Raw genomic sequence first — 15,798 nt, forward strand, 5'->3', positions numbered from 1 at the left:
AAAACCAAGAGAGCGACTGGAGGCTGTGTGAATTAAAACTTGATCAGCAGTTTCCACGCTTCTGTAGCAACGACAGTGTAGCAAGAAAAAACCCTGTAGAAAGAACCCAATGTTGGTTTTCTTCCTTCTGTATCTATTGTTCTGCAGGGCTGTACATGTCCTGTAACTTCGTATTTTCATTGCTATCATACCATTAGACACTTCTGAATTGCAATGCTAATGCTCTTCCTTGTGACCACTTTCTGTCTTCCAGCCCATTGACAATCTGCTTTTTCCACTTCTGAGGTTAGCTGCTTATGTCGCCCTTTCATCATTCTGTGCAGAAAAGTCACCAGTCCCCCACTGTTTAGAAACTCCCAGTCTCAATATTTTTGCCTTTGTCACGGTTCCAGCAATTGCTGATCAATTCCAGCAGAGTGGAGTTAATTTTTACAAAATTATTTAGTAGTTTATGAATTTTCATCTCTATTTGTTTCACATTAGAGATTCTCTCTCGCGCTGTGGAGTGAGGAATGGTGTTAGATAGTCACTCATTTTCACAGCACTTGTTTCAGTTAAACTAATGCTATATTTAATTTCCTGTATTTGTATTTACTGTACTTTAGAACCAGCCAGGACAGGTGTTTGTCCTTTCATTTATTTCCCATTTAAACCTCTTCCGGATATCAATTATATGACTAATTCATTACCCATAGAGGATCTTCATCTTTTCCTGCTTAGGTAATTCCTCTCAAAAGCAATGAAAATTACATTAAGCTACAATCTATTAGGCTACCCAGCCCCCAGCCAATTTACACTTTCGATGTGTTTTGTGTTGCACAGATTTCTAGTTTATGTACAAACCACGGGTAGTAGAAGCAGCACTCATTCTGTAGGGTCATGTCATTTTGTCATGTCTCATGGCTAAAATCTCTATACTTTAAAGTTCTAGTGATTTCTTCTGACAATAAGTTCTTTACCTGTATACCTACAAAGCTGTGAATTTTCTATTTCATCCCTAATCCAGAGGCGTTCTGCAGAATGCTGCCCATCTTGCAACGTTTTCCACAGCGGTATGAAGTTGACAGGGACTGAAACTGCTATCTTTTCATAATGAAATCAGTCTTTGAAAAGTCTTTTATTTTTGTGTTTGTTTTGCTCAGTGCACACTAAAACTAATGTAATATGGAAACAAAATAAAGTGTTTTGCCCATGTTTCCATGGAGACAATCAGACTGCCATAAATGAACGTGAAACGGCTCTTAGTTCTGCAGAATTTAGCTGTTTTGAAATCATTACATTACACATCATTCACAGGGGCCCTTTGCTTGTGTTTTGTGATGCTTTCCAAGAGTCCCCGGGTGATTTCTATACAGGTGAGTATTACTATCTCCATTTTAAATACCGAAAAGGCAGGGAGGCAGAGAGCGATGAACTCGTTTATCCAAAGTCGCAACGGTGACAATGATAGAACAAGAAGACAAGGTGAGGGTGTCTTTCCTTCTTGCCCCTTGGTTAGGACAGACGCTGCCCACACGCTAAGATGCTAAGAACAAGTGTCAAGTTGGTAGTTCTTCCTTGGCATAGTGTTTCAAAGAATGCCATCCATGGTGTACCTTATTAATTAAGCATAAAACAAGCTCCTATATTTTATACCCAAAGCTGATAATGTTTGGAGCCAAATTCTGCTTCATTTATTGTAGCAATAAGCAAAGGAACTTAATGGAAAAAGTAGAGGTTTTCTCATTTCCAGGGCTGAATGTCTTATCTCGTTTAACATTTAAATACGAGTATGTAGAGATGCGCAGGGTGCCGGGCTGGAATTGCTGTAACTGTAACAACATTGACATTCAGTCTGTCGACAAATAGAGCAAACTCGTCAGCCTCTCAGAGAATTCATATCCAGAATTTCCATTGCTTGCCTCGCTCTCTACAAGGCTGTGTTAGAAAAGAATTGTAATTACGCATACTGAAATACTGATTCATACACACAGCAGTTTGGTCCTAATTTTTTACTATTTGCTGATGGAATCTGTAATAACTTTTGCTTCTGTGTTACCTCTAAATATAAACATATGTTATTCATGTTTTCAAATGAGATTTAATGACATAAAATATCTAATGGGGAATGATAAAAATTGATTGGTAAGAGATTTTTCTGCGTGAAAAATACAGAGGAGTTCTAGATCCACTTACATTTGTTTCAGTTTTATTTTTTTCTACTCATAGTTCACAGTATCACACTTCATTATAGTTCTTAATGAAAGTTGGAAAAGGGTTCAGTTTCTCACAAGCTGACTCTCTGAATTAAATCACGGGATATTTTTTCCCGTTATATTATTGCTTCCATTCTGCAACAGCCGCAGAAGTATTGCAGAAGTGTTTCAAGACATATCATGCAACTTCTTTCCAAACAAATCAAAATATGTGTTTGTATTCATCTGAAATGAGAAAGATGTATCTTTAATTATGCATGAATAATTTAAAATATTATTTTCTGAAGAAGGTATAACCTGTTTCGTTTTCATTGGCCTTGGCATAAAATAATTTGTATTAAATGAAATACCACTAAATAAATGATAATTCACTCCCGTGTAACCGAAAGCTGAGATAGTCTAGGTCAGTTCACAGGAAAAAATGTATTTGTCATTTCAAAAGTACCAGATGATTGTTAAGTCTAAGCATTGAGAAATCTCAAAGTTATCTTAAATATGCTTTCTTTTTTGATTTAATAATGATTTGCAGTCTTTTTATGGCTTTGATTTTTTAAAATCTTTGCAGTTTGTTTTCAGTATCTCCCCAGCAGCAATGAGAACAAAATCTCATTGGCTTTGGAGAGAACAACAAAGTTCCATTCCGGTAGTAGGATCTGGAGATTTAAGGGAATCAGCGGTATCACAGGGCCCAAGTTCAATCACAGATACAGAAAATGCAGCTTCAACTTCTTACAAAAAATCAAATCTGACTTAAGGTCATTTCACAGGATGTTATCAGCGCGCCAGTTCTACCAGCGTGGAGACCCAAGTGCTTTCTCTCTCTTTTTCCTCACATTCATTTGCTTGAAAATTGAGCTTGAAAGTCTGAGGAGCGTATTTCCTTCCAGCAGAGGTTTGGCTGGGCGGGGGGCACCCGAGGGGCAGGGGGTGGAATCGGTAATAGCTCTCCTGCAGCAAGAGCCTCGCCTGTGGTGGCAGAGCCCTGAAAAGCTGGTGGGATGGAGGTCATCCGCAGTGAGTAGCGGGATGCCTGGGTTAGAGACGCTTGACTGCGTTGTTACAGGGTACCTTTGAAAAGCAAGCAGAGAGCTGATGCTGACCGAAGGGAACAGTTGTGTTTTTAGCTCTGCTCCTGTGCTGAGCATCTGTTAAGCCAGATACTGCGGAACTGTGTCCTCCCTGCAAGGCAGAAGCAGAGGTTTCTTCATTTTCTCATGTTCCACCAACTAAAGATTAGAGCGATCTTTTGAAGCTCTACTTCCATCTCAGGAAGCTTGAAGCTGGATCACCTCAGGGGGGTTTGGACTCTAAGACAGAAACTGTAGAGCTGCTGTCATTGAACATATGCCAAAGCCCTGTGAGTCCCGGAGAAAGGGGTTATTTTTGTACCCTCGCTACTTCCTGCAATTAATAATTGAACAGAACATCTGACCAACATCCTTCTGTCTGTGGGATTTTTAGGTCTGTTTTGCCTTCAGCTTACCGGGATATGCAGAAAACACACCCTGGGGTATGACACACACAAGCACAAATTATCACATAGTGGAAGTGCTTGGAATGTGGGGAGGCGTGGTGGCACCGACGCCAGATCCCAGGGGTGTAGAACCGCTGCGAGGGCCCTGTGCTGGCGTGATGGGGGAGCCATTCCTTGCAGGCGGGAGAGTTTGTGCAAAGAGCACCCGGTGGTAGCTGGAAAGCAAAGCGAGTACGTCGCTGTGCTTGACAGCTGCTTTTTTTCCAGCGTAGGGAACTATTTCAGATACATTTGCAGTATATTGAGATATAAATTATAACGATTCATCGTCAGAAATCAAACCAGGAACTTCTCTTTTATGACTCTTCGGAAAATCACCTTTCGTCTTACACATGTCTCTTTACTAGTTGCTGGTGAAATACCTGCATTGAAGGTTGTGACTGATTATCACATCCACCGGTGGAAGCACATTTCCTAACTTACAGTCCTACCTTTTTTTTTAGTTTTCTTCACTTATTTTCACTGTGTCAGATTTCTGTATATTTGTCAAGGAAATTCCTTTAAATACTTGGGTTCTTATCCTTTTCTTGGGAAAGGAAATCTGTAGAGTCCTTTGAAGCATCTTTTGCCTTGGATGGCCCTCAGCAATGTCAAAAGCAATTACATGTCACTTATAAGAAATGATTTTTGAAGTGCATGTAAAAATTAGAATAGATGTTTCTGTGCGCTATACAACGTCTTCAGCCCCTCAAACGTTAGGGTGCTCCAAAGCATTCTGTATACATACACAGAAATGCTATTCAGTGATGGAATAAATGCTGACAGTTTGAGATGTTGCTGTTTAACTGCCTTGAGAAATTCCATTTACTGAAAATAATTCACATACATGTTTGAAACATTCAGGCCTACGGTAATTAATTTTCAGCTGAATTGATTTCTGTATGGAAATTGCTCTGAGTAATTATGCAGAGAGGGAGCATGTGAGAGAGAAAGAGAGACTTAAATATCTGAGCTTGTTAATCGAAGACATGTTCTCCCCTAGACTTGGGGGAGGGCTAACACCAATTTTCTCCCTAATGAAGCAGAATGATTTATGCCAAGATTTGCAGACGCAGAATAAAAAGCATTGGTAATTATTTGCAATTGATATGGGGTGGGGTGGGGGTGGGGGGTGTAATCTGGTATTAAATAACATTTTTTAAAACCAGAATTATTAACAATACCAGCTCTGGGAAGAAACGTTACACTGAGCTCCAATAAACAACGTAGTCTTAGCCACTTACCAGCCTGTAAAATAAGAAAATCTGGGGAAGGGGCATGGGCAGGAACCTTCTGAATAGCTATAAAAGTCCATCACAGGTTTACTTGGGTGTCTTCTTCATACAAGGCCATGGGCCAGTCCTGTTGCACTTGGATTAAACTCCACTGGCACGTGGGTTGGTTGGAGTTTACCTCTGGAGCATTGAAAACTGTTGTGTTGTCACAGAGAAGCAGAGCAACATTCACCTGAGTGCTCTTTAAGTCAATATGTATGGCCATGTTCACGTTAAGGAAAAAAAGCATAAATTCATCATGTAGTTGAAAGCTGAGTAGAAGCTCTGATTCTGGGGGGAAGTCTGGGGTTTACTTCGGACAACCGACATGATAAAACCATAACTGGTTTTAGCCATCATGCGTTAGCCATCTTGTGTTGAAAACATGTCCCTTTCCTAGCAAAAATCAACAGCAAACTTTGTAGAGATTTTTAATACGCGTTTAAGCTGGCTGCATGGCTTCTTACATGTTTGCTACATGATGGCTTTTGTGGAAGTATACAGTAAAATTCCTCCAAGTCGCTACTTGGCTGCTTTGATCACACTTTCTCTTTGGCTGTGACCGTGCTGTAAGGGGTGACAAGATGCTGATTTGAAACATTGCCTCTTAGATCTGAAGTCTGACGTCAGCTGCCATTTGAGCTTCATGCAGAGTGGGGAGGAAGCCAGGTGAGGAATCAGCCTTCCGCCCAGACCAGTTTGTGGTCGCAGCTTTCTTGCTCCCACGCCCTTACAGCTGGCTTGCCCGGCCAGGAGCTCTGCTTTCCTTCTGGGGCTTGCTCGTAGAGTATTGCTGAAATCAAGTAATACATAATAATACTGAAATGCACCTATAATGTAATGCATCGTTTAATTGAGAGGCTTTGTTTTATTATCAATCTTTTTTGTCTTAAAATATGCACCAGGATCTCTGCGTCGAAGACAGCAGGTCCCATTTTCCAGTTCATCGTACCTTTCTCAACAGATGTTCTTCTTTTCTCATATAGTCAGAACAGTTCCAAGGGGACTGCATAAAAGCAACAGCTCTTGACATTTCATTATGCAGAAGTATTTTTGTCATTGAGTGATCATAGCACTTATTGTCAGGCAATTTTGAAAACAAAAAACCCAATATTTACATAATGCCATTTCTTTTTGATTGTGTAGTTTGTTTCAGCTCCACTAAACAGCTATGAGTTTGAAATTACTCTCTTCCCCCAAACGAATGGTCATAAAAACAAAATCAAGCTCATAAATCTTGCTGTGAACTAGTTGTACAGTTTCTGCAGGATTACACATCCATTGCTGCAAGACATTGAAAGTATTTATTCATCACCCCTTTAAAGTCCAATGTGTGAAAAATAAATTTACTGTGTTGTGATTAACACAGTGACCCAGAGCTGCAGCACGTAGAGCTACAGGCTTATAGAGCAACTTCTCCCTGTGCTGCCGTTGTCTCAACTAAGGAGTTTCCTCCAAGTCATAAGTCTTCTTTTATAGTGGTAATACATAAAACCATGAAATGTAATAGAAAAGTATCTCAAATACTGTTGTTAGGTCTTTGTCCAACACTGATTTATATTGCAAACTCACAGCCTCTGGTGAACGGTGCAGGGAGGGGAGGGGAAAGTGCATACGGTTCATAAGCAAACCTTCTCTGGATGGCTTTGTGGAGCTGGGAGGGAGAGGGATTTGGGATGCAATTGGTGTTTGTAATCCTTTTGGATTTTCCTTTTGGAAAGAGATGCCAACGCACTGTTCGGAGGTTGTTAATGGTCTGATGCAATCCCTGGTGTTTCTTGTTTACCAATTATTCTGGTATCTCTGTGAGGTAACCACAGAAGATTTATAGTTTTAATAGGGAAGCTAGGTTGCTCTGCATAATAAAAGCTTGACAAAAAAAAAAAGGTCCTTTGTCTCGTAATGACAGGAATTCTGATCCTGTACCTACATTTTGTGTAAATGGGGCTGGCATAGGTTTGGGGTCTGTGCGTCTAGGTGAGACCCTTTCCCTTTTGCGGTGCAATCCACTGACCTATAGAGCTGGCAGACCAAGAGTCTACAATTTTCCTACAAAAATGTTGTGGTCAACGAAAGAGAAACTGTAGCCCATCTAAACACTTCTTCGTTTTTGCTGTGCCAGGCAGGAAGAGACTTCAGAGCTCAGGGCAGCAGGATGGCTGGCCAGAAAACAAATGTCAGCGGCAGAAGCAGCTAGGTGTTAAGTGAGGAAGAGGAAGATTTTGAGCCCAGGTAAAAAGGCAGAAATCCTACATTTTCCCAGGGTGAAAAACTTCTGAAAATGTTTATACTGGGAGATGTGCAGTACCATATTTCCCTGGTTTTCAGCCAGCTGTCTCCTGGGGTGGATGCTTCCCTTGGAGACCAAGTGTGCAGGGATTTAACAATGTGGGAAAAGCTCAGGACGGGAAACTGTGAAACCTGGATCACAAAAAGATAGGCAGGGTGACTGAAGTGGGTTTTCATCAAAGAATTTGTGTTCGTGTGAAACCTTTAATTCCGATACTGACTGGACATGGATTCCCTCCAAAAATTTTGGACCAACCCTCAGCCACTGACCATATCAATTTCACCTTCAGTCTCAGGCTAAAGAATAAGTGGAAAAATGTTCACATATTAAAGCCAGGCTTAAGGGGGTGTTGTCATTACTGTGCAGACAGACCCAAGTAACTGCGTGCAGACTCTTTGGCGTAGAAAAGGGATGGCTGATAAAAGAACATCTTTATAATCAAAACTTCTCTTTTTTTCTCACTCCTCTTCCCACTTTCATTTTTTTATTTCTACTTTTGGCTCTTCATTTTCAAAGATTTCATACTCATTGCTTTAGGACAAAAAGAACTGTGATGACAAATACGGTTGTTATGTTTCATCTTATTCCCAAGGGTCTTTTCTTCTGCAGATGATGAGCATCTGCTCCTAGTCATGTAGAAATCTGATTAACAAAGCATGATCTTTGATTAGCATATTTCAGAAATTGTTTCTTATTATGAGCCCTCCTTAGGGCTTGTGTTGCTTAGCAGTAGAACAACCTTCCAAACTTATTTAACATGTGGGGAACTTTACAGACATATAAATCCCTATTTTGACCTTTTATATTCATACGGATCATGTATTCTGCATAAGTGGAAAAAAATCTCAAGAAATAACATTCCATGTTGTGGGGTCTTTTTGCTGTCTTCTGACAAAGCCCACAGTTTTGCTTGTATTTAATAAACTTCCTTCTACTGATTTGAACTGTATGGAAGGGCTGTTTGTAATGAATAAGAAATGATGCTTCTATAAGTGTGTTCCATTTAAGGATCTTCAGGAGCTTTTCGGCTATGAATGAAATAATTCATCCAACACACACAGGTGGGGAAAAGCTTCATTTATTATTATTGCCAGCATTATTATTCTTTTCAGACTTTAGAAGCAAGATGCTGAGGTAGAGAGAAGTTGAGGCCTGATTTAAAAGGAAATAGTGACCGGGATTTCCAACCACATCTTTTCCCATTCCTTTACTTCAAACTGATGACCATTCAGCACTATATTTCTTTTTCAATAGAAAATTTTTAATTGCGAAATATTTGAAAGTTGTGTTTCTTTTAACAATAATGTATTGTGTGGTGCTGTTTCAGACTATACATACTTCAGAAGTGCGTGCAGTTTTATTGCCTTAGAAGACCTAAGGAGTTCCTGAAGTGGATATAATTCTTCAATTAAAATAAATTTTACTATGAAAAAAATGCGAAGTACTGAAACTGTGAATAATGTCACATAGACCATGTAGGCATAAATCTTCCTTCTCTTATTCATCCCAAATTAGTATTGACTTTAAAGGCTAAACCCCACTTACACAGGGTCTAGCTGATCGAAAACTACAAGCACCAGGCCAGAGAGCGCTCTCCAGCAGCCCAGCAGTGTTGGCAGATGTTAGCCCTGGGCTCCTAGCCAATTTGCACAAGGATTTCTGTTGATGCAGCATTTTGCATCAAGGATGTGTCACCAGCCAAAACAGACAATGTGCTTGTGCTCTAGTGAAGGAGCAAGGCCAGCTGCAAGGCAGCAAAAGTTCTGGTCATTAAGGTTTTTTTGTATGGATGCGACCTTTGAATTATATCAGCCCCCTGAGCCTATATTCTGGTGACCCTTCATGCTCCAAGTGGTGCTTACGTATTAAAGGCTTTGCAGAAGGAGGGTGTCTCACTCCGGTTTGCAGTTTAAGAATATCTAGGCAGACGGATATGGCGTGCCATTTCAGTCCTTGTCAAATATCTGCCTCAGTCTTTAACTCAGTCTCCAGTGAGAGCAAAATAAGAGGATTAAGAATGTCTGTCTCACTCGCTGTGTTCTGGGAATGTAAAGAGCAGGGCATGGGCTACTTATCTGCCTGTTGGTCTGACTTAGAAAAGACACCAAAAGGCAACAGCAAAACACCCCTGAAGAGCCTTTTCAGCCTTTGGTCTTCCCAGTGGGACAGACCCTGGCCCCTCAGTCACTACCTATGCATTCTCCTAATGGCAACTCATTGGATGTTGATGCCTTGTTGTTTATGGTGCCGGAAACAGATGGTCTTTTCTCCTTCCTTGCTCACTTCACCTTTTCTATCGGTTTTAATTGCTTTAAAAGAAAAAGCTTTTAACACTCCTGTTTTATTTTTACGATGTCCCGTGTCTTGCACCAAAGGCATTCCACTGAATACATATGCACTACCGAGGTTCAATTGCCCATCACAAATGTGTAATGGGTGTTAATGTGGTACGAGCTTGTAGCTACGGCTGTTTAAACCGACACAGAACAGCTGCAGCACTTGAGCACTGCAGGAAAGCAGAAGAGTCCTCTGCTTCTTGGAAGTACGATTGCTGTCGTATAATGAAAAGTTTCTCCAATCCTTCAGTAGAGGTAGGAAACTCAGTTATAATAATGTGCAATACAGTCGCAAAAATGAAATTAAGAGTTGCCCATTTCCAAGAAGCATTCCATTATGTGGGGAGGGAGGGGAGAAGTAAAATGGAATTTGAGGACACATTGAAAAGGAACAGAAAGTCAAACCCATGGCAAAATATTGTCCAAAAAAAAGCTCATCTAAAAATCACTTCCTACAGGTGCAGTTTTTCTGTATGGCTGTGATTTCCCTTCTGAAGTATTCACAGAACCATGTTTTGAATATTTGTAATTCATCCGGGCAGATACATCTTATTGCTGATCTTTAGAAGCATCCTTTTGTAAGAGAATGAATTTAGATAGATAGCCTTTCAAATGGGACTTGATTGCAGAAAAGTATTTGTAAGAGATTTTCCCAGGTGGGATCAGAGCTCTAACTGGAGTGGTATCCTGCATAGCGCTCTATCGCTCCTCTTTTTTTTTGTTTCAAAGATTATCAAATCACTGTTCATTTAAGGAAGCAGTCTATAGAAACTTGGCAGGGGCAGGCAGGCTTGCACGCTGGCAGGACAACAAATACTGTCTGCCTTTGTGGAGTTTCCGTAGGGACCAGGAGGCTGCTCCAGCACTTGCTCCAGTGCCCAGTGCACCAGCGTCTTCTTGCCGCTGGGGAAGGAGCAGCTCCTGCCTTCACTGGGATCAGACCCTCACCCTTGCTTTGGGTGTTAAACAGGGTGATCCTAAACCAAGTCCTAATTTTACCACATTTGGCCTCTGATATGTGTTTAATATCTCCATTTATTTGAGGAGTGGAGAAAGGTAAGTGCAGTTCTAGTAAAATCTAGCATAATATGCCACGTTCTAATTTCTTCATTTAGTGTTAGGAGACATTTTTATATAGAGAGAAAAAAGTGAAGGGGCTCCTCAGACTCTCATTGCTCCTTTCAGAGTCTTTTTGTTGCATCTGGGGAAAATGGTTCATCACAAGCCAAACGGGCATCTTTGCAGGAGCCTCCTATTAGAATATTGGCAGGGTATCCCTGTGCCATTTCAGCTCTGAGTACTCTTCAGATAAGCAGGGCATGTGTGTATGCGGGCATGTGCATGTGTGTTAATCCTTGTGTCCTGGCTAAATGCCAGTTTTGGTAATTACTGTCTGTCTGCAGTCTTCAAAGTGCATTTGCATCGTCGTTAGGGTACAGCGCTACTCACTCCTTCAAGCCCGCTATTGTGCTGCCTTGCAGTGCACTGTTACAGAGAGGCAGATATTAACCAGAGGTGACTGTGCTTGATTGGTAAATGGATGTGTTCAGGAGGAAGGTTCATTGGATCAATCCTAGTCAAAACTGTAAAGAGGGTACCTGACGGTAAACTGCACTTTCCAGTGCAGGATTGCATGTCACTTGTGCACATTTTCCAGACTCAAATCACCTGTCACATTAGAGGGAGAGAAGTTCCCATTACTGTTGCCGTGTTCTCTTCTCCGGCAACTTAAGAATTGTGGAGAGAAGGATTGCTCGCTGTGTATTCATCCCGGGGCGAGCTGAAGATACATTTCTGGGCAGCGTGTCCCTGTCTGTCCCCAGATCCTGTTAGGTTCCTGTTAGGCTACTGGAGAAAAGGACAAAGCAGCAGTGATTGCTCCTCGGGGAACCAAAGCCATAGACCAAAGTGGGGATGCTACCACCAAGAGGGGGAACATTGGATAGTGTCAGAAGGAGAATAAAGAGTGTAAGGACTGATTTTAGAGGAAGAACTTTCCCTGGGGAGCATCAGCAGGGACAACAGCTTGGGCATATTTGCTCTGAGATAGCAACTCATCGTGCTTTCTAATCCCACTTCCAACAGCACTGCTGGTCGTGTAAATTGTACAAAAGCCCAGGATTATTTTATTGTTATCAGTACTCTTCTACTTAAGCATTTAAAGTACAGGAGGCTTATCTGTAAAAAACAAAAATAATTTCTACAAAAGAATATGTCTGTTTTACAGTATCTGTGAAATTAAATTTATTAGCACTCTGCAATATGTCAGTTATTAGATAGCTTCTAAAATACTGGTCTTTGTTACTTGTGAGTGTATTTTGGTCCACCATAACTTTTCTATGAAATAAACAGCACGATATAGATTATTACACCAGAACTTCATCCCAATGCATCATCTCTAACATTAACATGAATGCCAAGTTAGACTCAGATCACCGTTCAGTAATCGGAATCTTTAAGCTCTCCATCTATCTTTCTACCTAAACGTCTCTATTTAATGTGCAGCCTGAGAACAGCGGCACATACTATAAAGTGGCGAAGTATTTGTTCACTCAGATGTGGGGTTGTTCATTCCAACTCTTTGTCACCTGTCAACCAAGAGATAACTTTATATGCATGTCTCACTTTCTTTTTTAATATGTCTGGTTTTTTATAGCCCTTGATCCATCCAAAGATCCATGTTTGAAGGTGAAGTGCAGCCCGCATAAAGTGTGTGTCACTCATGACTATGAAACTGCCATTTGTGTAAGCCGCAAGCAGCTGGTACACAGGTAAGGAAACTTCATGTTATTTGAGGGTTCGGTGTCTTCACAGAGGTGATGATGAGAAAAAGTAAAATGAGAAAACTCTAAAGTGAACATTAAAAAACATAATTTTAAAACATACATATATCAAACTGAAAAACGTCAGTAGAACTTTGTAGAGCATCTCCCCGGGGAGTCACATAATTACAGAAAGCTCCAGATGTAATTGTTGAATGACTGAATTAAGAGCGAGTGAAATAGCTAGTACGTTAAAAGCTTTGGCCAAGATCTTCAAATACATGCTTAGTCAAGACTCAGCATAAAACTGAAGAAATAAGCTTCTCCACTTGCCAACAGCTGTCGAATAAAACCTGTACCACTGTAATGGGCAACGCTGAATGGTTGTACTTTAAGAAATGGTTGTATTTTAAGAAAAATATGTTGTCTTGCTTTCATTGCATTTGACTAATGAATCTGGGAACTGGTCTCCAATTTCTTTCCCTACTTAGTAGGAAAGCAAAAATTTGCCTGTAACAACTCAGGTCCCCAAATGTCATTGTCAGCTGAGGTTTTAGTTCCACAACTGTTTAAGCCAAACTGAATTCAGGATGATCTGATTCCCATGTACCAGTACTACCTCTCATCTTATCTCACTGCTACCCATCTGAGGAAGCTAATCCAGTAAAAAAAAAAAAATAAATTGCCTTTGATTTATAATACAAAGTTAATGTTGTAATGTGCATGAGGCGGTATGTTTAACCTTTGGTTTTCAAAATGGAATGAACCCTAGAAGGATGTTAGGAGTGTGGCTATGTGCAGTGTTTACATTCTAATGACTTTTTTGGCATTATGTAGCTTACATTTTCTAGTTAGGATGGATCTAAAGCGCTTGCATTATGTAGTAGTCCTTATGATATATAGACACAGATGTTGAGCCAAATGCTTTTTGAGCTATTTCCAGTATTTAATGTCCCAGAAGTGGTCAAAATGGTACAGAGTAATGGTATAGAAGAGGAGCTGAATATCCCTTTTTCCCAGAAACCAGGCAGTGTTTCATGTGATCTCTCTCTGATTCCTCCACTGCCTGCAGCTATTTCAGCTAACCTTTGAGTAGCACTGTGACTATGGAGATGAATAGAAAAGTACTGAAAACTTACTTTGAAAATTCTCCAAACAATTTCCAGCAAGTTTTATAATGCTGAAAGAACTACTGCTGATGTCTGATAGTGGCACGTACGTCCCCAAAGCGGTTTTATTCTCGAAATATCTGGCTACCCTTGCCTCAGAGGGTAGACATGTCAATGAGGAAAGTAACTAGGCCAACTTCTCTGCTGATTTGAACCAGTGGAGTCACACCACTAGAGATTTTCATCTTTGGTCCCACAACATTCTGTTCTTTTTTCTGTGCCTGACCTGAATACTGCTGTGCACCTCACTCCAGTCCTATTTAGGGCTGTGTTAATCAGGAGTAAATGCATTACAAGAGGTGGAGTTGCACCTATTTAAAACCAATGAAAGCCTGAGTCCATTGGTGTGGGCGCATGTGTAGTAGGAACCATGGAATAACACAGCACCAGTGCGGTTGCGTTGCGCATCCGCAGTGCTTTCAGGTGCGCTCAGAAGGATTTTCCATTTCATGCATCGTTATCAACTTGCTGCAGTGGCTTTACAAAGCATGTAGGCTCAGCAAAAAGTAATCAGGAGAGTAACATCTTGCGTTATTGCTGAGGCTTCCAGGCAGAGCCACGCTGATTTGCGTCACCTGCTTAGCTGGTGTGCTGAAGAGTTGCAGCACAAGGAAACTGTATTTTTCCAGGCATAGTGTAGCTGACTTGGAAATCACCAGTGACAATGCAGTGCCATTTTTGTTTCATTTCCTTTGTGCTGGAATGCATGCTTTTTAAACCACCGCAGGAATACAATAACAGGGTATAAAATTGAGAAAACTCATGAAATATATGAAAACTTGTTATTTTACATTTACTCAGACCCTGGCACCGTGAAGGCTAACTCATCCTGTAAGACTTTCAGGCAGAGCAAGCCTCATGCCTTTGGAGTAAGACCCACATCTGGCAGCACAGCTGTCCCGTACTGCACAGTGATGTGGCTTCCATCCTGCCCATGGTGGATCTGCTGGATGCGGGATGCCCCGACCCAGCTGGCAGGGCACGTGGGGTGGGTGCGCGGGAGAGCAGCTCACGGTGATGGTGGGTTTGGTTGTGGGTTACCCCAGGGTGCCAAAGGAGCCCACCAGAAGTCCCATGCCCCAGGGGCTGCCTGGTCCCTCCTGTGCAGCCTCCTCCTTCCCTGTCCCTCCTTCCCTCCCCTCCACAGTCACTTGGTGACCAGCCCGGGGTCTTGAAGATGAGGGAGAAGGTGTCCCAGAGGTGAGGAGAGGGAGATGAGGGAGAAGGTGTCCGAGAGGTGTTTCAGACAGATAACAGCGTTTTGTCAGCACATCCTCTAAGGCGTTTACAGTACAAATTGGACAGGGCATTAAGAGAAAAGGCAAGACCGAGCAGTGATTGAAGAGTATGTAAAAGATAAATTTGAAGGTACCTTCTTACATGCTTAATAGTCCTTGGACTAATGATAGAGCCTTATGAAATCTTTTGTGTGGATTAAAAACCCTTTCAATTTGGCCATGATCTATGAGGAAGAGTCTTTATGAGTTCAGTTTTGCATGAAATGCAGTAGTTAATATCTCTCAAGGATTTCTCATACATTTGCGGTCCTGTTAAAACTTTGCGCCATTTGTCTCTGCCGGTGTTGCTAGTGCAGCTGATGGGAAGGTAGGATGTCACTCTTGGGCTTTTTTGAAAAGAACAAGGAAAAAACAGGACTGATGAAAAAATTATGGGCATATTAACATGTCCAGGGTTTACAGCTCTGTTCAGTCCATTTAACTAGCAATCACCAATTAGTTCACCACTGCAGTGTATGTCACTCACAAAGGTAACCAAGTGATGTCTCTGCTTCTCTGCTGTGACTTGGAAATCCAACTATTTACTCAGTATTTCTTCAGTACTTTTGAGGCTACTGCTGCTGATAAGAGAGGCTGCTGCTGAATTCCTCACAGATTTTAAGATCTGGACAAGTTCCCGGATAAAACATCTGTTCTTCTAAATTACGCATCAAAGGCTTGGTGTGACCAACGTGGCAATGTTGGCAATTACACTTAGCCACAATAGGCAGACAGAGCTCCCTCTCTTCCTTTACAAATCCTGCGGTCTATACACCATTCCTGGTTAGGAAAGACCCTGTTGAAAACAAGTCCAGTAAAACATCCCTGTATGTGAAAATGAGCGTTTTTGTACCACTGCTGTTCTGTGTGCTATTTATGTGCTTCAGCTTGTATCCAACAGAGAATTCATGAATGAAGGAAATTAATAATTGCAGGAATGTGGGTGACCCACCTGCTTTCAAGAACTGCTCGGGAGCATTAC

General features: G+C 41.3%; 1 protein-coding gene across 1 annotated transcript in view; it reads left to right on the forward strand.

Moving 5' to 3' along the window:
* SPOCK1 (SPARC (osteonectin), cwcv and kazal like domains proteoglycan 1) overlaps positions 1-15,798 on the forward strand; it is a 311,679-nt gene that overhangs the window by 171,760 nt on the left and 124,121 nt on the right. The window contains exon 4 of the mRNA XM_063349571.1: positions 12,265-12,379. Within this exon, the coding sequence (XP_063205641.1) occupies positions 12,265-12,379 (115 nt within the window). The remainder of the gene's footprint in view (positions 1-12,264; positions 12,380-15,798) is intronic.

Source organism: Chroicocephalus ridibundus, chromosome 11 (genome assembly GCF_963924245.1).
Source record: "Chroicocephalus ridibundus chromosome 11, bChrRid1.1, whole genome shotgun sequence".
NCBI lineage: Eukaryota > Metazoa > Chordata > Aves > Charadriiformes > Laridae > Chroicocephalus > Chroicocephalus ridibundus.